Below are 25,099 nucleotides of genomic sequence, written 5' to 3' on the forward strand. Positions count from 1 at the left end.
TCTTGTTAATATGAAAGAAATGAATTTATCAGGTAAGTTCTTACATAAATTATGTTTTTTACAAATGTTAGGATTTACTATTGAAACAAATAAAGGGCACTTTCATTCATGAAGTATAAGATACTTCATGTAGAAAGCTCCTTTATTTGATTCAATCGATCTCCGTTTTTAGCTGCTACAGCAGCCCACGGCTAAAAATTTTTTTTGTCGTTTTCACTTCTTAGCCAATAACCGTGTGGCATGGGAGCCGGATTTACCGCACTGCTATTGGCTAAGAGGTGAAAACGTCACCTCTTAGCCAAATTTTTTTTTAGCCGTGCTCTGCTGTAGGAGCTAAGAGTGGCGATCGATTGAATCAAATAAAGGAGCTTTCTACATGAAGTATCTTATACTTCATGAATGAAAGTGCCCTTTATTTGTTTCAATAGTAAATCCTAGCATTTGTAAAACGCTAGGATTTACTTTCAGCCAAATAAAAAACAATAAGCGCTACTAGAATCTCAAGAACACTCATACACAGATGTTACCAGGTAAATCACACCTATATATTTATTCAAAATAGTGAGAGCAACAAAATAAACAAATAATACTATCCAATTGATGGTCTGAAGTTTAGAGCATATCATTCATCACCCAGGATATTAAAGCAGGGATCCTTGTTACTATATTTGGTCAGCATTAGACACTTCAATGATCATAATCCATAGTATGCAGAGCTATCAATATAGCAAATCTTGCAATTTCATATATTTGAATCCATGAATAAGCGGTCCACAGTTGCTGATAGCCTTTCAATAGCAACCATGCAGGCTGGGTATTCCAAATCTTCACCCTTTCTCCCTATGTAGTAATCAAATCATGCAGCCAAGCAGGCACCGGTCCACCTAGAGATCACGCTCACTGGACCATCACCAATGAGGGCATAGTAAACCACCTCTCACTGTAGATATCATGTCTTACTTTATCTGGCAGTATTAAGGCCATGAGCACAGATATTGGAATCAGTATACAGTCTTGCAGGTATTAAACACAAACGCTTTTCTCAGTGTATCATCCGTGTTACAGGTATATATTTATATGTGTATGTATATTTATGTGTGTGTGTGTGTAATAAGTTACACTGCATCTGCAGTCTAACAGCCGTGCTGACAGGGAAACTACTGCAGTATTGGATAACTTATTGCACACATTTTTGGGTTAGTGTAGTTTTTAGGATATATATACGACCCACACAATGTTCTTGTTTCAACCTGGCAAAGTTCCCACTGCTCTAATGATTTTGTGACTATGTGCTGTTTCTTACCCTATATATGTATACTATCTGCAACACTTTGGTGTTATATAAGTGATTATAAACTATTTGCTATTTACCACCTATTGCGGATGTTATAGACATGGATACTTGATGATTTTGTATTTGACCATAATATATATGCAGCTTAATGTTTGATTATTTGAAATATTTAGTTTAATATGTTTAAACACAATGGTGACTGAATGTTTTAATATTTTAACCACCTCAGAAGTTGCAGTTGTGACATCTGTTGATATTCATGTTTCACAAATGTTTATCATTGCTTTATATAATTGCACATATAAGAACACTTTGAGTTTTTTATATTAGTAACTAAGCAACTGTTAGGTTGCCCTGGTTACACACTTTTGGAGACATTTTTGAATTAATTGGGGCGGGACTTAATATATTTAAGATGCACTCTTGTCACTATTCATTGTCTGGTCTGAGGAAGGGGTCTGCGAACCCCGAAACGTTACCATGCAATAAATATCACTTTATTTATCCAAATCCAGCGAGTGTAGTCCCTGCTTGAACTACTACAGTATTGATAATTTGACTTTGCAAAGGAGAATATATATATATATATCTATATCTATATATATCTATATATATATATCTATATCTATCTCTAATCTATCTCTTAAAAGCCAACAGTCCAGCACTCCAACCAATCAGTTACAGTGTGTGCCCGGGTGCAATCCTTTAATCAAATATAAAAATCTTGTCACAGAAGGGCACTCACGGGACTTTCATAGATAAAATTCAAACCTTTATTTCAAACTCCTAAAAGAATAGATCATAAGTCGACGTTTTGGCCCTATGATAGGCCTTTCTCAAGACTAAATGTTTTGAACATTGTGTGTGTGTGTATATGTGTATGTGTAACAACCAAATAGAGGGGGCGCTAGAAGTGCAGGGGTAAATCAGTGCAAAAATAAATCACTATGCGTAGATAATACAGAGCAATTCATATATCACAAGGACCAAACAAAATAAAAATTAAAAATATATATGAAATAAAAAATCTTTGAATCCTTAAAGGATAACACAGAGATCAAAGTCTTTCTTTGAAATGTATGACCGGAGAAAATGGGATATAAAATGTTCATGTGTGGGCTGCCTCCTCCTCACCGACTGGTCCGGGTATAGCTGAAAAAGTACAAGAAGACAGAGGGGCGCCTCATGTGTGGTATAATCAGATGGTATGATACAAAACAAACAGAATGGAGCCAAATGAGTACTCACATACTATTGAAGCACACCTATGTGCTGGTGTAGAGACTAGCTGCAATTTCAGATAGGTGTGACAGCTCACCCTCCAGGCAAAACTGTAGCTGGTGAGAGATTAAAAAACACAAAAAGAAAGCAATACTCCTGTAGCACACTTATGTGCTGGTAGAGGCAGGCTGTAACTTTAAGACAGGTGTAGCAGCTCACCCTAGATGTAGATTCTTAGTTGTGCAGGGGTGTAGGTCCCAGTGAACAATCAGCAAAGGCAGAAGGTAGGAAAATAACTCCACTCAGAGTGCATTTAGAATAAAATGTAGCTATTTATTAAAAACAAAGATAAAAAAACAACACAGCAGTTGTTTATAAGTGGATAAAAGGGTTTACAGTGGCACCCCTCAAATGCAACGCGTTTCTCGGCTAGAACCGTTTCATCAGGCATTTTTTTTGTGTGTGTGTATGTATATTAGAGTTGCGCATCTTCACCTGTCTCACGATTCGATTACGATTATCATCGTAACGATTCGATACTATTCGATTCTACGATGCATCGCGATGCATCACGATTACTGCACAAAATGGGTTTTATGGCCTTTAGTTTAGTATGTTTAAAAAATACAGCTTTTAGCCTTGTTAAGTTTTGTTAACTTATAAAATAAAAACAAGGATTGGGTTCTTCGGATTGGCATCTTTTAAGAGAGCACTCAGAGTCAGCACATGCATGCAATTGCATTGCATATTAAATTGCATATATAAAATGTATTATATTAAAAAAATAAATACTATTATTATATATAAAAAGTGTATATTATTAAAATATTACAACTTCAGACCAGGCCATCCATCCATGTGAAAAAAATGTAGATATAGATAGATACAGATTCGACTAATAGAGACATTAGACAATAATAGTATACTATATTTATTTATAATACATTTTTTATATATGCAATATTATTCAATAATGCAGCAATTAATTATGCAGCAGCCTGAGCCTCAGTCAGCTCAGTAGTAGTAGTAGTACATACTACGTTAAGTAAATAAGGCAAGTATTTAATTGTACCCCTTATTGTGTAATAAATGTGTACCCCTTATTGATTTGCTCTTTAAGTAAGTTAATAATTAGTTTACCTATGGCAAGTAGGCAGTTGAGGCAATAGGCATGGCAATGGCAATTATGGCATTGGCAAAATGTACGACGTTTTGGTAACTAAGCAGTTAGTTAGTCTAATTCTCACCATAGGTCTCCTCCTCTGTCTCCCACAAAATAAAAATGAGCCCGCCGTGTAGCTGTATACCGCCGTGTATACTCGGAGTCGGAATCGTCATCACATTCACCATCATCAATCTCAGGCAACACACTCCGCTTTGCTCCTACTGCGTAACTTCGGCACTTCCAGAGACCGCCCATGGAGCGCCCATGTTGCGTTATTGGGTGACGTGACGATGCATCGTCAAAACGATTATTTTTGACAGGCCTAATGTGTGTGTGTGTGTGTGTATATATATATATATATATATATATATATATATATATATATATATATATATATATATATATATATATATATATATATATATATATATATATATATATATTTTACAGTATCCTAACTGTTATACATATACTGTACACACAGATACAGGGGTAAATAGATCCTTTTACTCCATTTTTTACAAAAAGTTCTCAATGCCATTTTGCAGGGCTCATTTATCCTACTTGCCTTGGTGACTGTGGCTCCTTTACAACTGTTGGTAGGTGCCTAGAGTTCTGAATATACATAAACTGCAGACCGTTTTATTGGAGAGTTGCAGTCAAAACAAATAGTTGTGCTGTGCAGTTGGCCTGTTCCCTGTCTAGGGATCAGTGCTATACTGCTGGGGGTCTATATGCTTCAGTCTGACAGAGCACAAGACGATGGGATCTGCTCCTTACTTAGTCCTTTGTGTCTTAGCTGTTTCCTGTATTGCTGCGTCCCACAGCATCAGAGCAAATGATATCTGGGGAGAAAGCTGCATTTTCTAGCAGCATTCCAGTCACTTCCTCCTCCCATTTCTTCAGGAATATAAACACAAAATACTCGGTATTTACAACTCTATGAAAACAATCATGAATTAAAGTACACCTATTTTCACATCAATTTTAATGCTGTTTACACCATGCAGACTGACTTTACATTCACTAAACCCAATTTCTTTTCTTAATGATTCAGATAGAGCATGACATTTTAAGCAACTTTCTTATTTACTCCTATTATAAAATTTTCTTCGTTCTCTTGCTATCTTTTTATTTTAAAAGCAGAAATGCAAATCTTAGCAGTCAGCCCATTTTAGGTTCAGCACCATGGATAACCCTTGCTTATTGGAGGCTGACATTCACCCACCAATAAGCAAGCATAACCCAGGTTCTGAGCCAAACATGGGCCAGCTCCTATGTATAACATTCCTGCTTTTTAAATAAAGATAGCAAGAGAACGAAGACAAATTGATAATAGGAGTAAATTAGAAAGTTGCTTAAAATGGCATGCTCTTTCTGAATCGTGAAATAAAAAATGTGAATTCAGTGTCCCTTTAATTGCCCTCTTTTCTGGTTACTGGATCAGTATGTGGGAGGGACTACTGCTCTGCTTCATCTTGGAAGTATAAAGGAGGTGATATATATTTATATATTGCTCATCCCACATAGCACAGACTGCTTTTGTAGAAGTATGTTTTGCGGATGCTCTGATATTTTATGTTTCATTTACAATGGTCTACTTTGAACTTCAGGATTTTTTTGTTTGTTTACTATTGCATTTCAAATAAAAATGTGTTTTATGTAATTTTAAGTCAACACACATACTCATTTCTATTTATAAATGTGTGGGAATGTATATAGTATATATGTGTGTGTGTATGTATAATATATATATCCACACATTTATAAATAGAAATGTGTGTATGATGACTAACTTCTCTTCAAGAAAATAATTCTTAATCCAAAATGTCTCATTTGGCTCCTAGATTTTGAAGGAATCTGTCAAGCCCTGCCATATATTGTGCATTGCTACACACTTGCAAATGCAAAGAATTTAGCAGCTGCTTGGTGTATGTTGCCATGCTTTAATGTAGAGCTGCTAATTGACATACGCTATAATAATCGATCATTATGAAAATAGTTGTCAACGAATCTCATAATCGATTAGTTGGTCTGCAATTAGTTGGTTTGCACACGGCACCAGCTGCTTCACTCCAATGAACTCCTGCACATGGTATTGTGTTTTTATGGTTATGCGCTTAGCCCAGATGACCTCTACAGATGTTTACTTTTCACTTTTTCAGGACAGTATAAGTTTCTTTTTAAGTTTACAACTACTCCTGGCTTATGTGTAACTCAGAAATAATTGGAGTCATCATTTGGATTGTTTATATTAAATCCGGTGATTTGGGACTATGCTTTGCATGATATAGTACAGAGATTATTATTTAAACCTAGATTGATGGGAGTTTGTGCACTATTATCTGTTTGCACAATTATTAGCAGATTGCTTGCTATTGCTGATTTATATGTTCTGTATAGATAAATGTGTAAGGCTTTGTCCTTTTATTGATATATAGTCCTTAGCGCTTTTGACTTTTTTTTTTATATATATATATATATATATATATATATATATATATATATATATTTATTTATTTTTATTTTTTTAATTAATTGTGATTTGTACAAGATTCAACCTCTTTAATTATATATGTTATTTAAGGAGTGGACTAGATGGGTTTTTTTTTTTTCCCTAACCTTATAGCTGGTTATTTACCATTGCATATTGAATTTTAAATTATTTTTATGTTAGAATGAAGTCCAGGCTTACTTTATTGAGAGGTAACTTGCCAAGGAGGAAAATACTTTGCATTGGTGGAGCGCTAACAAAGATAAATATTTCACTTTGGCAAAACCCTACTTATGAATATCAGGCACCTCAACACCATCTGAGCGCCTCTTAAAAAGCTTGCAAAAAGAGAGCCAGCCTCAGCCAGGAGCATGTGGTCATGTTGACATTTTCGCATTTCAATGCAAAGTTTCTGAAAGAATGAATAACAGAATGTTATAAACCGTTATAGTACCTCTTTCTAGTTCAACGTGTTTTTTAAAAAGTTTTGTTTTGCTTAACTATAAAAGTGTGCTCTGCTGCGTAAAAATTAGGGGAACAGTTGTGCTAATGTAAAGTTTTAGTCTGAAGTTTGATATTTGTAACACTCACTATTAGGGCTGCAACTAACTATTATTTTCATAATCGATTAATCAGCCGATTATTTTTTCGACTAATCGGATAAAAAGAGAACATACAAATATAAACTTCAGACTAAAACTTTACATTAACACAACTGTTTCTTCAATTTTTAAGCAGCAGAGCACAGTTTTATAATTAAACAAAACAAAACCACAAACTGCTTGAAAAGAGGTAGAACTAGAAAGAGTTAGACTATCACTGTTAATAACATTCTGTTATTCACTCTTTCAGAAACTTTGCATTGAAATGCAAAAATCTCAACATGTCCACATGCTTCTGGCTAAGGCTGGTTCTCTGTTTGCTATATTTCCTGCAGCAGAGAAAAGGCTGATGAGGTGTATAAGTAGGGTTTGGACAATTTCACCATAGTGGGATATTTATCTTTGTTAGCTCTTCACCAATGCTAAGTGTTTTCTACCTTGGCAAGGGGCCTCTCAATAAAGTAACCCTTGACTTCATTCTAATATAAAAATATCTTGAATATCTACATGCAATGGTAAATAACCAGCTATAAGGTTAGGGGAAATATCTAGTCCACTCTAAAAATAACAATATATACTTATATAGGTTGAATCTGGTACATATTATCACAATTTATTAAAAATATAAAAAAAACAATAAAAAAAAAAATCAGAAGCGCTAAGGACTGTATATCAATAACAGGACAAAGCCTTACACATTTATTTATACAGTACATATAATCAGCAAAAGCAAGCAATACGCTAATAATTGTGCAAACTGATATATAGTGCAAATCAAATTAAATAACTCGCATCAATCTAGGGGCAAGGTGTAAACAACAAGCTTGGCACTATATCATGAAAAGCATAGTTCCAAATCACCAGATTTAATATAAATAATCCAAATGATGACTATTATATCTGGGTTGCACATAAGCCAGGGGTAGTTGTAAACATATACTGTCCTTAAAAAGTGAAAAGTAAACGTCTGTAGACGTCCTTTAGGCTACGGACATAACCATAAAACACAATACCATGTGCAGGAGCTCATCGGAGTGAAGCAGCTGGTGTTGTGCACAGACCAACTAATTGCAAACCAACTAATCGATTATGAGATTCGTTGACAACTATTTTCATAATCGATTATTATCGATTATGACGATTAGTTGTTGCAGCTCTACTCACTATGTAGATTTTATTTTAAATACAGGAAAAATTTGATTATTTTTTTTCCGATTAGTCGAAAAAATAATAGTCCGGTTATGAAAATAATCGTTAGTTGCAGCCCTACTTTAATGCATAGCTCTTGTTTCCTTGTAGGCCGGGTGGTGAACTCAATCCTGGTGAGGATGAAGTGGAAGGACTGAAACGCCTTATGACTGAGGTAAGCTTTTTAACATTTAGTAATTTGCATATGAAGCCAAAAATATGGCGCTCTCCTTGAAAAAAGTCTTCTTTTTTGTTGTGTTCCCTTGCTCCATTGTAAACGCACAGTGAAGTTTTCAGTACAATATACATGTCTACTAGTACTATCTGTATTGTCCAACTGTACAACAAATGTGTAAGGAAGCAAAGCCAAAGATGTTGTGGAGGGAGAGGGGTAAATAGAGGGAATCTGAATGCGAGGAAGGTGGTGTTATGCTATGGCATAGAGAGGAGGGGGCATAATGGGGAAAACATAGCAGTGAGCAGAGTGTAAGGGAAGGGTATTGTAGGAGTTTCTAATGCTATTAAAAGATCACTAAATAGTAGAATAGCCTATTCAACAAATGCACAATAAACAGACTACTCATTTCAAATGAGTAGTGGATTTTTTTTTTCTCACAAAAATTAGTTACATTTTCATTCCCCCTGCATCACGTGACAGCCATCAGCCAATCACAAAATACATATATGTATATTCTGTGAATTCTTGCACATGCTCAGTGGGAGCTGGTGCCACATAAAGTGCATATTAAAAGATTATGCAGATTTATATAATGGATATGACTTGGAAAGTTGTTTAAAATTGTGTGCTCTATCTGATTCTGGACAGTTCTTTAGTGTTCCCTTAAAGGGACACTCAATCCAAAATTAAACTTTCATTATTCAGATAGAGCATGCCATTTTCAACAACTTTCCAATTTACTTCCATTAACAAAATGTGCACATTCTTTTTTTAATTTAAACTTTTTGAGTCACCAGCTCCTACTGAGCATGTGCAAGAAAATAATAAGTTTGTATGCATTTGTGATTGACTGATGGCTGTCACATGCTACAGGGGGAGTGGAAAAAGACAACTTTTTTTAAACTGGGGGAGTGGAAAAAGACAACTTTTTTTAAATTGTCAAAAAAAATTACTACTCATTTGACGTTCAGACTAAGTTCTATTGCATTGTTGTCTTGCATTTGTTGATTATGCAAATCTACTGTGTTGACTGGTCCTTTAATGGCTTGTCTGACCATGATGTAAATATGGCTCTGTTCTACAGATTCTTGGCCGTCAGGATGGAGTACAGCAGGACTGGGTCATCGATGACTGTATTGGTAACTGGTGGAGACCAAATTTTGAACCCCCACAGGTTTGTGCTTGTATTTGCCTGTGACTAAGATGTATTTGTAGAAATGCCTCTTTGGTAAATGATTACCTAAGATTTGAAAACGCAGGACACATTGGTAAACAAAAATATATGTAAACCAAAAATACTTTTTTTTTTAAATAAAATATATAAAAATTAAAAAATAATAATCTATTTTTGGTTTATTAAATTAGATGTTTAAATAGATTTTGCCTCAAAAAGCATTTGTATTGTAACAACTGTAATGTTCACAAGGTCATTCTCTCCCTGAGGTTTCTGTCAGATTATCTAGAACATATTATCACATATTCTTGGTTTTGTAGTTCTCACAACTATGAATCTGTGTCTGCAGAAATAACATCTCTTCTTCACAGCAAAAATGTGATAAACTTACAGAGTTGAGAAATAGACCTTAAATGGACAGTATACACTCATTTTCATATAACTGCATGTAATAGACACTACTATAAAGAATAAGATGCACAGATACTGATATAAAAATCCAGTATAAAATTGTTTAAAAACTTACTTAGAAGCTGTCAGTTTGGCTCTGTTGAAAAGGTAGCTGGAAAGCCCAGTGCAAGTGGCAAATAAGACACTCCCCCCCCCTCCCCCTTCTTTTGCATATGAAAAGACCCTTTACACAAACAGGAGCAAGCTGGAGAAGGTAGCTGACGATATTCACATAAAACTTTCGGGCTTGGAGTCTGAAAATCAGAGCAATGTTATTTAAAAATAAGCAAAACTATACATTTATTTAAAAAAAAAAACACTTTATGGGCTATATAAATAGATCATCTACAAAACATTTATGCAAAGAAAAAATGAGTGTATAAAGTCCCTTTAAGGGACATTAACCCAAAATGATTTAATTATACAATTGTAAACCACTTTTAGATTTATTTCTAGTATGAAATGTGCTTTATTCTCTTGATATCCTTTGTTGAAGGAGCAGCAATGCACTACTGTGAACATTGCTGCTCCAGAGCCTGCCTAGGTATGCTTTTAAACAAAGGATACCAAGAGAATAAATCAAATTAGATAATAGAAGTAAGCAGGAAAGTTGTTTAACCCTTTCAGTGCTAACGACGGCTCTGAGCCGTCAGAGTTTCCCACTCAGGTGCTAACGACGGCTCAGAGCCGTCGCTAGCACACTCCCACCTTGAGAGAGATCTGGGGGCTCCCACATGCTCCTACCCCCGGCAATCGGGCCTGTATAGTGACAGGCAACGCCGGGGCTTTACGTTATGCACGGTCAACTTTATTTAAAAATAACAATGTTAAGAATAGGAAAAGGGAGCATGCTGCTTAGAAGCCTGTATCTCGGGCATCTAAGCAGCTACAGACCCCCAAGACCCACTATTGCAAAGGTAATCGCATAATCTCAAAAAAAGTTAAAAAATAAAATATTTAAAAAACTAAAAAAAACTTTAAACAGCTTAGCACCCAGGTGGGAAAGTGCTTAGCACTCAAAGGGTTAAAATGGCATGTTCTGTCTGAATTATCATGGAAGTTTAATTTTGATTTTACCGTCCCTTTAATCCCATTGTTCCTATGCAAATCTATGTACACAGATTTAATCTCTTACAATGAATAGAAGATTGTTTGGTGTGGACTAAATTTGCACAAGGATTTGCACTGTGAGGAAGGAGAGCAAACAGTAAAAATGAAAGTGAAACCTATAATGTTATTGCTTTAGTTAAAGTGTTGGTAAATCCTATTCTGAAACACTAGGATTTACCATTGGCACAAATAAAGAGGACTTTCATTCATTTAGTATAAAATACTTCATGCTGAAAGCTCCCTTATTTGTTCCAAATCATCGCCTTCACTGAATTGCTAAGGCAGGCCACCGGCAGAACGTTATCTGGCAGAGAAGTAAAGTTTCCACCTCTTAGCCAATAGCCGCGCGGGAAATCTGTCTTGACGCCACATATTGCGGCACCAAGCCAGATTTCCCACAATGCTATTGGCTAAGAGGTGAAAACGTCACTTCTCTGCCAGATAACGTTCTGCCGGTGGCCTGCCTTAGCAATTCAGTGAAGGCGATGATTTGGAACAAATAAGGGAGCTTTCAGCATGAAGTATTTTATACTAAATGAATGAAAGTCCTCTTTATTTGTGCCAATAATAAATCCTAGTGTTTCACAAACACTAGGATTTACCATCACTATTTTAAACTGTTATAAGGTAATTATTATTTTTATTTAGTTAAATAAAACTATTTAAATTATTACAAAGGTAATAATATTTTTTCTCCTAATAAATTACACCTGAAAAGTGGATCAAATATGAATAACCTATTTAAACTGGAGATAGTTCACCTCCCAATAATTTCATAATTATCTATGTATTTCTAATGGTATATAACTAAATTAGTAATTGTAACTGGAAAAATAATCTGAAAAGTTATCTTTTTATGTAGAAAAACATGATTTAAATTGAGTCTATTGAATAGTTATTTAAACCGTGATTTAAAGGGACAGTCTACCTTAGAATTGTTATTGTTTTAAAAGATAGATAATCCCTTTATTACCCATTCCCCAGTTTTGCATAAACACTGTTATAGAAATATACTTTTTACCTCTGTGATTACCTTTTATCTAGGAACCTTCTTCCAGCCCCCTGATCACATGACTCTGACTGTTTATTATCTATTGTCTTAAATTTAGCATTGTTTTGTGCTAAATCTTAACCCCCTGTGCCTGAACACAGTGTTATCTATATGGCCCACGTGTACTTTCTGTCACTTTGTGTTGAAAAGAGATTTAAAAAGCATGTGATAAGAGGCAGCCCTCAAAGGCTTAGAAATTAGCATATGAGCCTACCTATGTTTAGTTTAAACTAAGAATACCAGGAGAAAAAAGCAAATGATGATCAAAGTAAATTGGAAAGTTGATTAAAATTAAGTCCTATCTGAATAATGAAAGTTTAATTAATACTAGACTGTCCCTTTAAATCAAATCCACCCTGGTACAAACAATAAATTTAAAAGGGAAATAAAGGTCAAATTTGAAAAGTAATTCAGTGAATGTATTTTTGTAATATTCTTTCATTTGCAAGAATGCTTTCTTTAAAATGTATTGCTGCTTCTGCAACAACGTCTAAATTGCTCGTGTATGTGGCTGCAAGCTCCATGCACACACAACCTATACTTGCTATTTAACATCACCTTTATGCAGCACTAACTTGTAGAAATCATTTTTGCAAGTGAAAATTTATTTCAAAATATTTCCAGATACACCTTAAATTGAAATATCAAATGGTGCAGATAGTAAATTAAAGTGGCTGGCAATATCATACTCGCATGGCAAAGTTTAGTTTGAGAATACTTATTGCAATATCTTCTTATTCCACATATTCTCCTTCTTTGGGTGTTCATGTGTCAGTTTGTAAGTATAATCCTCAAAAGCATGTCAGTATATCAAGCAAAATGCAAATTCCAGCCCACTAATAAACCAGCATTTGTAAAATATAGTGCTTCAGCATACACAATGATTTTCTCTTGGCCTTCAATCATGCAATTAAATAAAATTAGCAAATTTATATAGCACTCTGATTTTTGTTTTGCTATCAACTTAAAATTATTCTTAAAACCTTTACTACGCTGTGTGTGGTTTCATTCCTTTCTACTTTACGTAAAGAGGAAATACTTAGGGAAGAAGTGGAATGAGTGCAAATCTTCGTATCTGTTTAGAATAGTGCACTGTACTCTACTCTGTTTTTATCTTTTCTTTGTAGGTGTCCCCCTTTCTGCTGATATTTACATCAACCATGTAACTTAAACGTTAATAACCTTTAATATTTAACATTTTTACATAAATGTGTAGGCTTTGGGAAGCAGCAGAACTGGTATTATGTTTGCTTAAAGGAACAGTGTACAGTTAATTTAGTTTCCCTCTATATGTGTTTCCAGTAACTTGTTATACAAACAGAGTATAAAATGTTTGGCATTTTTGTTTTTAAAATAGCAAACAATGGAAAATGAAAATTTTTTAGCTCGGCAGGTGAAATTTTTCTTCTGGCTGTGTTTACATAGCTTTCCTTCAGCCAATATTGACAGTATAGGTGGGAATACTGTAGGCAAAAGCAGCTATTTCAAATGACAAAATAAAGTAAAATAATCTATTTATAAACTGTTTAATACCCTTTATTACTAGTAGGTAAAATGGATCATTGGGGACACATTAAAGGGCAGAAATGTTTGTTTTTTTTCTAATCTTCGTGTGTTTACTGTTTTAGTATCCATACATTCCTGCTCACATTACAAAACCAAAAGAACACAAGAAGCTTTTTCTGGTGCAGCTGCAGGAAAAAGGTAACATGGGAATGTTTTCTGTATTAATATTATCCCAATAATTATTTATTTTGTAAATAAAGGGAGGCACTGACTGATCAAGTTAATTTGACGGATTCCCTGTTTGTTTTATGCTGTTATTTCATTTATTCTATGTAGATTCCTTATTAAACACCTAGGGCCAGAGTATCAAAAACTTGCTGGCATGGAAAGAAAATCACGCAAAAAACCCATTATTTTTCTTGAGCATTATATTGTAATGTTAAGCTCTCAAGCTAAAATTCTTTGAAGGACCTTGCTGTACTTATGAGATCTCACCAGACCAGAGAGCTATAGAGAACTTAGTCTATGGTATACCTGAAACCTGTTTTGTAACTTTTTTATATATATAGTTTGATAAATGTTGGTTCAGAGGGTGTTATTACGATTGATTCATTTTGTTTTTCTCTCCAAATATTTTCTTGTTCATTAGCGTTGTTTGCAGTCCCTAAAAACTACAAGCTTGTTGCAGCCCCTCTGTTTGAGCTATATGACAACTCGCCAGGTTATGGGCCCATCATTTCAAGCCTTCCTCAACTACTCAGCAGGTACAACCATTTCTGTAGTGCTAGTCATTAAAGGGGCAGTGTACTATAAATGAATTGTTATAAAATATATAATAAATTACCACTTTGTTTTTGTATTTGAAATAGTTGGTTTTGTTCTTTTGAAATCACAACCAATCAAAATGGGTGGAACTTGCAGGGAAATTGGATATCCTTTTTGTTTATTACTTTCTGTACACACACATGCTTCTTTATATTATATTATTATTATATGTAAACCAAAGCCTAATACTTAGTACAATTGAAAATGTATATTTTATTTCTTATGTCTTCTACTTCCTACTGGGAGTGTAATTTATTCTGCTGGATATGTTCTTTAACCTATTAAGTATATAAAAGTTCAGAATAGGTAAGGATAGCACAGGAAAAATATGCTATTTCAAATGTTGAAATAAAGTAAAACGAGTTATTTGTAAACAATTTAAAGTGAAAGTAAATTTTACTATATTGCAATATGGCTACTGGTTGATCTACTATCAACAAGTTAAATCGCTAACTTTATATTTTTGTATTTATACCGGTTTTTGAAATATCTACCTAATTGTGATCTTACTCTTCGTTATGTTCCTCCGCCCCCTCGCTTTCTTCCTGCTTCATCCTTTTTACTATGATCAGCGGTCCTACCCGCCGTATACGTCCTGAAGCGTGCTCGTAACCTTTCTCTCAGCCATGTTTAACTGAAGACACTCCCTTACAGTTAGTCAGAGAGCGGAGAATACAGCTCCCTGTCATGCAACATAAATATATGCAGCACTCCTGTCTATACTGTAAACATAACAATATTGGTAATACGCTAAAATAAGAAAATACCTCAGTTTCACTACACCATATTTTGCAATATTTACCTACAACAGCCTTCTAATATGGCATGGACTGGGAACTTTCAATCAGTACACGTGGTTAGCTGATAGTCCCGCGCGTGGCGAACTTTCATTGGTCCACATCCTGATATGGTACATCAGAACCAATAGTATGCGGCAGAGTGTGATTGGGGGCGGACGTGAAAGCAAGAGGCAGGCTTGTGTGATATTTCTTAATTGATTAACGAAAGTAGGGGATTCCCTTTGTTTAAAATGCGCATGAGGCTTGCATGAACGCGCTTCTAGAGACAGCTATAATTCATAGTTATCCGCATGCGCATTTTAAGCCTGGGGCGTATATGAATCGGATCAAGACGCCACTGGGGGATCAATCAGTTAGATATAGCTGGATACGCCACATACAAGGATTTTTAAAAAAAAATTTTTAAATTGGGTGGAGGATCGGCGAGTGACTTTGTAAAAATGAATTGGGGGGAAAAAAAGGATATAGAAAACGATTAGAACAAAATGATGAATTAAAGTATCCTTTATTTTTAATATATATATTTGAAATATTTATAACAAATAGTCTGACTTTACTTTCACTTTAATACACTCCAGCAGGTAAAATGGTATGGCATGTTAAATAGTTTAATTATCTGAGGTACTTGGTGAAAATTGTTTTGGGCTTTATTTTCCACATGGCTGTCGTTTGTTTTAAATTAAAACAGTTTACTGAGCTTCCCTCACTGTTGTAGTGTGAGTGGGAGGGGCCTATTTTGGCGCTTTTACTACGCATCAGAAATTCAGTCACAGTCTGTCTTTTTCTCCCTGCATGATCCAGGACGTCTCCACAGAGCTCAGGGGTCTTCAAAACTAGTTTTGAGGGAGGTAATCACTCACAGCAGACCTGTGAGACTGTGCTTGACTGTGATAAAAACGCTTATATTGTCAATTGTTATACGTTTTTTTCTGATATTAAGGGTTAATCATCCATTGCTAATTAGTGCAATCCTTTGCTAAATTTGGTTTATATAACTAATCCGGTTCATTTTTATTTCAACTGTCAGTTTTTTTGTGTGCTTCTTAAAGGCACAGTAACGTTTTTACATATTGCTTGTAAATTTAGTTGAAAAGTATTTCCAAGCTTGCTAGTCTAATTGCTAGTTTGTTTAAACATGTCTGACACAGAGGAATCTCTTTGTGCAATATGTTCAAAAGCCAAGGTGGAGCCCAATAGAAATTTATGTACTAATTGCATTGATGCTACTTTAAATAAAAGTCAATCTGTACATGTTAAGCAACATTCACCAGACAACGAGGGGGAAGTTATGCCGACTAACTTGCCTCACGTGTCAGTACCTGCATCTCCCGCACAGGAGGTGCGTGATATTGTAACGCCAAGTACATCAGGGCGGCCATTACAAATCACTTTACAAGACATGGCTAATGTTATGACTGAAGTTTTGTCTAAATTGCCAGAACTTAGAGGTAAACGAGATCACTCTGGGATGAGAACAGAGTATACTGATAATGCTAGGGCCATGTCTGATACTGCGTCACAATTTGCAGAGCATGAGGACGGAGAGCTTCATTCTGCGGGTGACGGATCTGATCCAAATAAATTGGATTCAGACATTTCAAATTTTAAGTTTAAGCTGGAAAACCTCCGTGTATTGCTAGGGGAGGTGTTAGCGGCTCTGAATGATTGTAACACAGTTGCAATCCCAGAGAAAATGTGTAGGTTGGATAAATATTTTGCGGTACCGACAAGTACTGACGTTTTTCCTATACCTAAGAGACTTACTGAAATTATTACTAAGGAGTGGGACAGACCCGGTGTGCCTTTCTCACCCCCTCCTATATTCAGAAAAATGTTTCCAATAGACGCCACCACACGGGACTTATGGCAAACGGTCCCTAAGGTGGAGGGAGCAGTTTCTACTTTAGCTAAGCGTACCACTATCCCGGTGGAGGATAGCTGTGCCTTTTCAGATCCAATGGATAAAAAGTTAGAGGGTTACCTTAAGAAAATGTTTGTTCAACAAGGTTTTATATTACAACCCCTTGCATGCATTGCGCCTGTCACGGCTGCGGCAGCATTTTGGTTTGAGTCTCTGGAAGAGACCCTTGACTCAGCGACATTAGATGAGATTTCACTTAAGCTTAAAACCCTTAAACTAGCTAATTCATTTATTTCTGATGCCGTAGTACATTTAACTAAACTTACGGCTAAGAATTCCGGATTCGCCATTCAGGCACGCAGAGCGCTGTGGCTAAAATCCTGGTCAGCTGATGTAACTTCTAAATCGAAACTACTTAACATACCTTTCAAGGGGCAGACTTTATTCGGGCCCGGTTTGAAAGAAATTATCGCTGATATTACGGGAGGTAAAGGCCATGCCCTGCCTCAAGACAGAGCCAAACCCAGGGCTAGACAGTCTAATTTTCGTGCCTTTCGTAACTTCAAGGCAGGAGCAGCTTCAACTTCCTCTGCTCCAAAACAGGAAGGAGCTGTTGCTCGCTACAGACAAGGCTGGAAACCTAACCAGGCCTGGAACAAGGGCAAGCAGGCCAGAAAGCCTGCTGCTGCCCCTAAGACAGCATGAAGTGAGGGCCCCCAATCCGGTAACGGATCTAGTGGGGGGCAGACTCTCTCTCTTCGCCCAGGCTTGGGCAAGAGATGTCCAGGATCCCTGGGCGTTGGAGATCATATCTCAGGGATATCTTCTGGACTTCAAAGCTTCTCCTCCACAAGGGAGATTTCACCTTTCAAGGTTGTCAACAAACCAGATAAAGAAAGAGGCGTTTCTACGCTGTGTACAAGACCTTTTACTAATGGGAGTGATCCATCCAGTTCCGCGGTCGGAACACAGACAAGGGTTTTACTCAAATCTGTTTGTGGTTCCCAAAAAAGAGGGAACCTTCAGACCAATATTGGATTTAAAGATCCTAAACAAATTCCTAAGAGTTCCATCATTCAAGATGGAAACTATTCGGACAATCTTACCCATGATCCAAAGAGGTCAGTACATGACCACAGTGGATTTAAAGGATGCTTACCTTCACATACCGATTCACAGAGAACATTACCGGTATCTAAGGTTTGCCTTCCTAGAGAAGCATTACCAGTTTGTAGCTCTTCCCTTCGGGTTGGCTACGGCTCCAAGAATCTTTACAAAGGTTCTGGGCTCTCTTCTGGCGGTACTAAGACCGCGAGGAATTTCGGTAGCTCCGTACCTAGACGACATTCTGATACAAGCGTCAAGCTTTCAAACTGCCAAGTCTCATACAGAGTTAGTACTGGCATTTCTAAGATCGCATGGGTGGAAAGTAAACGAGGAGAAGAGTTCTCTCTTACCACTCACAAGAGTTCCCTTCTTGGGGACTCTTATAGATTCTGTAGAAATGAAAATTTACCTGACAGAGGACAGGTTAACAAAGCTTCTAAATGCTTGCCGTGCCCTTCATTCCATTCAACACCCGTCAGTGGCTCAATGCATGGAGGTAATCGGCTTAATGGTAGCGGCAATGGACATAGTTCCTTTTGCACGCCTGCATCTCAGACCGCTGCAATTGTGCATGCTAAGTCAGTGGAATGGGAATTACTCATATTTGTCCCCTACGCTGAATCTGGATCAAGAGACCAGAGATTCTCTTCTATGGTGGCTTTCTCGGCCACATCTGTCCAGGGGGATGCCTTTCAGCAGGCCAGACTGGACAATTGTAACAACAGACGCCAGCCTACTAGGTTGGGGCGCTGTCTGGAATTCCCTGAAGGCTCAGGGATCGTGGACTCAAGAGGAGAGTCTCCTTCCAATAAACATTCTGGAATTGAGAGCAGTTCTCAATGCCCTTCTGACTTGGCCTCAGTTAGCAACTCTGAGGTTCATCAGGTTTCAGTCGGACAACATCACGACTGTGGCTTACATCAACCATCAGGGAGGGACAAGGAGTTCCCTAGCGATGATGGAAGTATCAAAGATAATTCGCTGGGCAGAGTCTCACTCTTGCCACCTGTCAGCGATCCACATCCCAGGAGTGGAGAACTGGGAGGCGGATTTCCTAAGTCGCCAGACTTTTCATCCGGGGGAGTGGGAACTTCATCCGGAGGTCTTTGCCCAAATACTTCGACGTTGGGGCAAACCAGATATGGATCTCATGGCGTCTCGCCAGAACGCCAAGCTTCCTTGTTACGGGTCCAGGTCCAGGGACCCGGGAGCCGTCCTGATAGATGCTTTGACAGCACCTTGGACCTTCAGGATGGCTTATGTGTTTCCACCCTTCCCGATGCTTCCTCGTTTGATTGCCAGGATCAAACAGGAGAAAGCATCTGTGATTCTAATAGCGCCTGCATGGCCACGCAGGACCTGGTATGCAGATCTAGTGGACATGTCATCCTTTCCACCTTGGTCTCTGCCTCTGAGACAGGACCTTCTAATTCAGGGTCCTTTCAAACATCAAAATCTAATTTCTCTGAAGCTGACTGCATGGAAATTGAACGCTTAATTTTATCAAAGCGTGGATTTTCGGAGCCAGTAATTGATACCTTAATACAGGCTAGGAAACCTGTTACCAGGAAAATTTACCATAAAATATGGCGTAAATACTTACACTGGTGCGAATCCAAGGGTTACTCATGGAGTAAGGTTAGGATTCCTAGGATATTGTCTTTTCTACAAGAAGGTTTAGAAAAGGGTTTATCTGCTAGTTCGTTAAAGGGACAGATCTCAGCTCTGTCCATCCTTTTACACAAGCGTCTGTCAGAAGTTCCAGACGTTCAGGCTTTTTGTCAGGCTTTGGCCAGGATTAAGCCTGTGTTTAAATCTGTTGCTCCGCCGTGGAGCTTAAACTTAGTTCTTAACGTTTTACAGGGTGTTCCGTTTGAACCCCTTCACTCCATTGATATCAAGCTGTTATCTTGGAAAGTTCTGTTTTTAATGGCTATTTCCTCGGCTCGTAGAGTCTCTGAATTATCAGCCTTACATTGTGATTCTCCGTATCTGATTTTTCATTCAGATAAGGTAGTTCTGCGTACTAAACCTGGGTTCTTACCTAAGGTAGTCACTAACAAGAATATCAATCAAGAGATTGTTGTTCCATCATTGTGTCCTAACCCTTCTTCAAAGAAGGAACGACTTCTGCACAACCTAGATGTAGTCCGTGCCCTGAAATTTTATTTACAGGCAACTAAAGATTTTCGACAAACTTCTTCCCTGTTTGTCGTTTATTCTGGACAGAGGAGAGGTCAAAAAGCATCTGCTACCTCTCTATCCTTTTGGCTTCGTAGCATAATACGCTTAGCCTATGAGACTGCTGGACAGCAACCTCCTGAAAGGATTACAGCTCATTCTACTAGAGCTGTGGCTTCCACTTGGGCCTTTAAGAACGAGGCTTCTGTTGAACAGATTTGCAAGGCTGCAACTTGGTCTTCTCTTCATACTTTTTCCAAATTTTACAAATTTGACACTTTTGCTTCTTCGGAGGCTGTTTTTGGGAGAAAGGTTCTTCAGGCAGTGGTTCCTTCCGTATAGAGATCCTGCCTGTCCCTCCCGTCATCCGTGTACTTAGCTTTGGTATTGGTATCCCATAAGTAATGATGACCCGTGGACTGACTACACTTAACAGGAGAAAACATAATTTATGCTTACCTGATAAATTCCTTTCTCCTGTAGTGTAGTCAGTCCACGGCCCGCCCTGTTTTTTAAGGCAGGTCTAAATTTTTTAATTATACTCCAGTCACCACTGCACCCTATAGTTTCTCCTTTCTCGTTTGGTTCTCGGTCGAATGACTGGGTGTGACGTAGAGGGGAGGAGCTATATAGCAGCTCTGCTTGGGTGATCCTCTTGCACTTCCTGTTGGGGAGGAGTTAATATCCCATAAGTAATGATGACCCGTGGACTGACTACACTACAGGAGAAAGGAATTTATCAGGTAAGCATAAATTATGTTTTTTATATATATATATATATATATATATATATATATATATATATATATATATATATATATATATATATATATATATATATATATATATATATATATATATATGTGTTTTTTATATATATATATATATATATATATTTCATGTAATTGGCAAGAGTTTATGAGCTAGTGACGTATGGGATATACAATCCTACCAGGAGGGGCAAAGTTTCCCAAACCTCAAAATGCCTTTAAATACACCCCTCACCACACCCACAATTCAGTTTTACAAACTTTGCCTCCTATGGAGGTGGTGAAGTAAGTTTGTGCTAAGATTTCTACGTTGATATGCGCTTCTCAGCATTTTGAAGCCCGTTTCCTCTCAGAGTACAGTGAATGTCAGAGGGATGTGAAGGGAGTATCACCTATTAAATGCAATGGTTTTCCTCACGGGAATCTATTTCATAGGTTCTCTGTTATCGATCGTAGAGATTCATCTCCTACCTCCCTTTTCAGATCGACGATATACTCTCATATTCCATTACCTCTACTGATAGCCAAACCAGTACTGAAACGGTTATCTGCTATATGTGGATGGGTGTCTTTTGGTAAGTATGTTTTCATTACTTAAGACACTCAGCTATGGTTTGGCACTTTATGTATTTATATAAAATTCTAAATATATGTATTGTACTAATATTTGCCATGATTCAGGTTTTCAGTATATTTCCTTTTGCAGACTGTCAGTTTCATATCTGGGAAATGCTTTTTTATGAAAAATGTATTTCTTACCTGGGGTATAATCTTTTTTTTCAATTGACTGTCTTTTAAATTCGCGGGCAGAATTAGGCTTGCGAGGGCGCAAAATGCCAAAGTTTATTGTATTTTTTTTGGCGCGAAGTTACGTTTGTTGACGCAAATTCGTTATTTCCGGCGTCTTAGTTGACGCAGAGTCTTTCACAAGGTTGCGTCATCTAAGACGCGAGTGTGTCGTTTCCGGACGTTTTTGTCTCCAAAAAATATTTTTCTGTTTGTTGTGCGTCATACTTGCTGCCAAATATTTTCATTATTTAAGACCCCATTCCTATTTGCCTCTTTTCTATGTCTGAGGGCTATGCTGTTTGCATTTTTTCCCATTCCTGAAACTGCCATATAAGGAAATTGATCATTTTGATTTAAATGTTTTTTTCTCTTACATTTGCAAGATGTCTCAATCTGATCCTGTCTCAGAAATCACTGTTAGAACCCTGCGGCCTGATAACAGTTCTACCAAAGCTAAGTGCATTTGTTGTAAACTTGTGGAGGTTATACCTCCAGCTGTGGTTTGTAATAGTTGTCATGATAAACGTTTACATGCAGAGAATGTATCCATCAGTAGTAGTTCATTACCTGTTGCTGTTCCCTCAACATCTAATGCAAAATATATACCTGTAAATTTAAAAGAATTTATTTCTGATTCTATTCAGAAGGCTTTGTCTGCCATTCCACCTTCTAATAAATGTAAAAGGTCTTTTTAAAACTTCTCATAAGGTTGATGAAATTTCAAATGACCAGCAACATACTGAATTATCCTTCTCTGATAAGGATCTATCTGATTTAAAATGGAGTATATTCGTTCTTTGTTAAAAGAAGTGTTGATTACATTAGATATGGAGGAAACTAGTCCTCTTGATATTAAAACTAGCAAACGTTTAATTTCTGTCTAAAAAAACTTGTGGTTATTCCAGAGGTTTTTCCAGTTCCTGATGCTATTTCTCATATGATTCTAAGGAATGGAATAGGCCTGGTACTTCTTTTATTCCTTCTTCACGGTTTAAAAAATTGTATCCTTTGCCAGCAGTTAAATTGGATTTTGGGGAAAGATCCCAAGAGTTGATGGGGCTATCTCTACTCTTGCTAAACGTACTACTATTCCTACGGAAGATAGTACTTCTTTTAAAGATCCTTTAGATAGGAAACTTGAATCTTATCTAAGGAATGCTTATTTATATTCAGGTCATCTTCTTAGGCCTGCAATTTTGTTGGCTGATGTTGCAGCTGCTTCAACTTTTTGGTTGGAAACTTTAGCGCAACAAGTATCGAATCATGATTTATCTAGCATTGTTAAGTTGATTCAACATGCTAATAATTTCATTTGTGATGCAATTTTTGATATTATCAAAATTGATGTTACATCTATGTCTTTAGCTAGAAGAGCTTTGTGGCTCAAATCTTGGAGTGCTGATATGACTTCTATGTCCAGATTGCTAGCTCTTTCTTTCCAAGGTAATAAATTATTTGGTTCTGAGTTGGATTCAATAAATTCAACTCACGGGGGGGGGAGGGATTTTTTTCCCCTCAGGATAAAAGACCTAAGGGTAAAACTAAAGCTTCTAACCGTTATTGTTCCTTTCGACAAAATAAGGAACAGAAACCTAATCCTTCTCCCAAGGAATCTGTTTCCAATTGGAAGCCTTCTTCAAATTGGAATAAATCCAAGCCATTTAAGAGATCGAAGCCAGCCCCCAAGTCCGCATAAAGGTGCGGCCCTCATTCCAGCTCAGCTGGTAGGGGGCAGATTAAAATATTTAAAAGATGTTTGGATCAATGCGGCCCAAAATCATTGGATTCAAAGTATTGTCTCTCAGGGGTACAGAATAGGATTCAAAATAAGACCGCCTGTGAGAAGATTTTTTCTCTCACGCATCCCAGTAAAGGCTCAGACTTTCGTGAAGTGTGTTTCAGACCTGGAGTTATCAGGGGTAATCATGCCAGCTCCGTTTCAGGAACAGGGTCTGGGGTTTTATTCATTGTCCCAAAGAAAGAAAATTAATTCAGACCAGTTCTGGATCTAAAGATTTTGAATCGATATGTAAGATTACCAACTTTCAAAATGGTGACTATAAGGACTATTCTGCCTTTTGTTCAGCAAGGGCATTATGTCCTCAATAGACTTACAGGATGCATATCTTCATATTCGATTCATCCAGATCGCTATAGGTTCCTAAAATTCTCTTTTCTAGACAAGCATTACCAATTTGTTGCTCTTCCTTTTGGCCTAGCGACAGCTCCAAATTTTTTTTCAAAGGTTCTAGGTGCCCTACTCTCTAATCAGAGAGCGGGAAATTGCAGTGTTTCCTTATTTGGACGATATCTTGGTACTCGCTCAGTCTTTTACGTTCTGCAGAATCTCACACGAATCAACTAGTGTTGTTTCTTCGAAAACATGGTTGGAGGATCAATTTACCAAAAAGTTCTTTAATTCCTCAGACAAAGGTAACCTTTTTAAGTTTCCAGATGGATTCAGTGTCCATGACTTTGTCTCTAACAGACAAGAGACGTTTGAAATTGGTTGCAGCCTGTCAGAACCTTCAGTCTCATGACTGCAGCATCGGACGCAATCCCCTTTGCTCGTTTTCATATGAGACCTCTCCAGCTTTGTATGCTGAATCAATGGTGCAGGGATTATACAAGGATATCACAATTAATATCCTTAAATCCCAATGTTCGACTTTCTCTGACTTGGTGGTTAGATCACCATCTTATATTTCTAGGGGCCTCTTTCGTTCGTCCAACCTGTACTGTGATCACAACAGATGTGAGTCTTTCAGGTTGGGGAGCTGTTTGGGGATCTCTGACAGCACAAGGGGTTTGGAAATCTCAAGAGGCGAGATTACCAATCAATATTTTGGAACTCCGTGCGATTCTCAGGGCTCTTCAGTTTTGGCCTCTGTTGAAGAGAGAACCGTTCATTTGTTTTCAGACAGACAATATCACAACTGTGGCATATGTCAATCATCAGGGTGGGACTCACAGTCCCCAAGCTATGAAAGAAGTATCTCGGATACTTGTTTGGTCGGAATCCAGCTCCTGTCTAATTTCTGCGGTTCATATCCCAGGTATAGACAATTGGGAAGCGGATTACCTCAGTTGCCAGACTTTACATCCGGGAGAATGGTCTCTCCACCCAGATGTGTTTTCTCAAATTGTTCAGATGTGGGGACTTCCAGAAATAGATCTGATGGCCTCTCATCTAAACAAGAAACTTCCCAGGTATCTGTCAAGGGATCCTCAGGCGGAAGCAGTGGATGCATTGACACTTCCTTGGTGTTATCAACCAGCTTATATTTTCCCGCCTCTAGTTCTTCTTCCAAGAGTGATCTCCAAAATCATCAT

At 37.3% G+C, this 25,099-nt stretch overlaps 1 protein-coding gene across 1 annotated transcript in view; it reads left to right on the forward strand.

The window, feature by feature from the left end:
- Positions 1–25,099, forward strand: part of NUDT21 (nudix hydrolase 21) — a 41,430-nt gene that overhangs the window by 11,353 nt on the left and 4,978 nt on the right. Inside the window, exons 3-6 of the mRNA XM_053700306.1 lie at positions 8,076–8,139; positions 9,227–9,316; positions 13,556–13,631; positions 14,083–14,197. Of these exons, the coding sequence (XP_053556281.1) occupies positions 8,076–8,139; positions 9,227–9,316; positions 13,556–13,631; positions 14,083–14,197 (345 nt within the window). The remainder of the gene's footprint in view (positions 1–8,075; positions 8,140–9,226; positions 9,317–13,555; positions 13,632–14,082; positions 14,198–25,099) is intronic.

The sequence above is a fragment of the Bombina bombina genome, chromosome 1 (assembly GCF_027579735.1).
Source record: "Bombina bombina isolate aBomBom1 chromosome 1, aBomBom1.pri, whole genome shotgun sequence".
In the NCBI taxonomy this organism is placed as follows: Eukaryota; Metazoa; Chordata; class Amphibia; order Anura; family Bombinatoridae; genus Bombina; species Bombina bombina.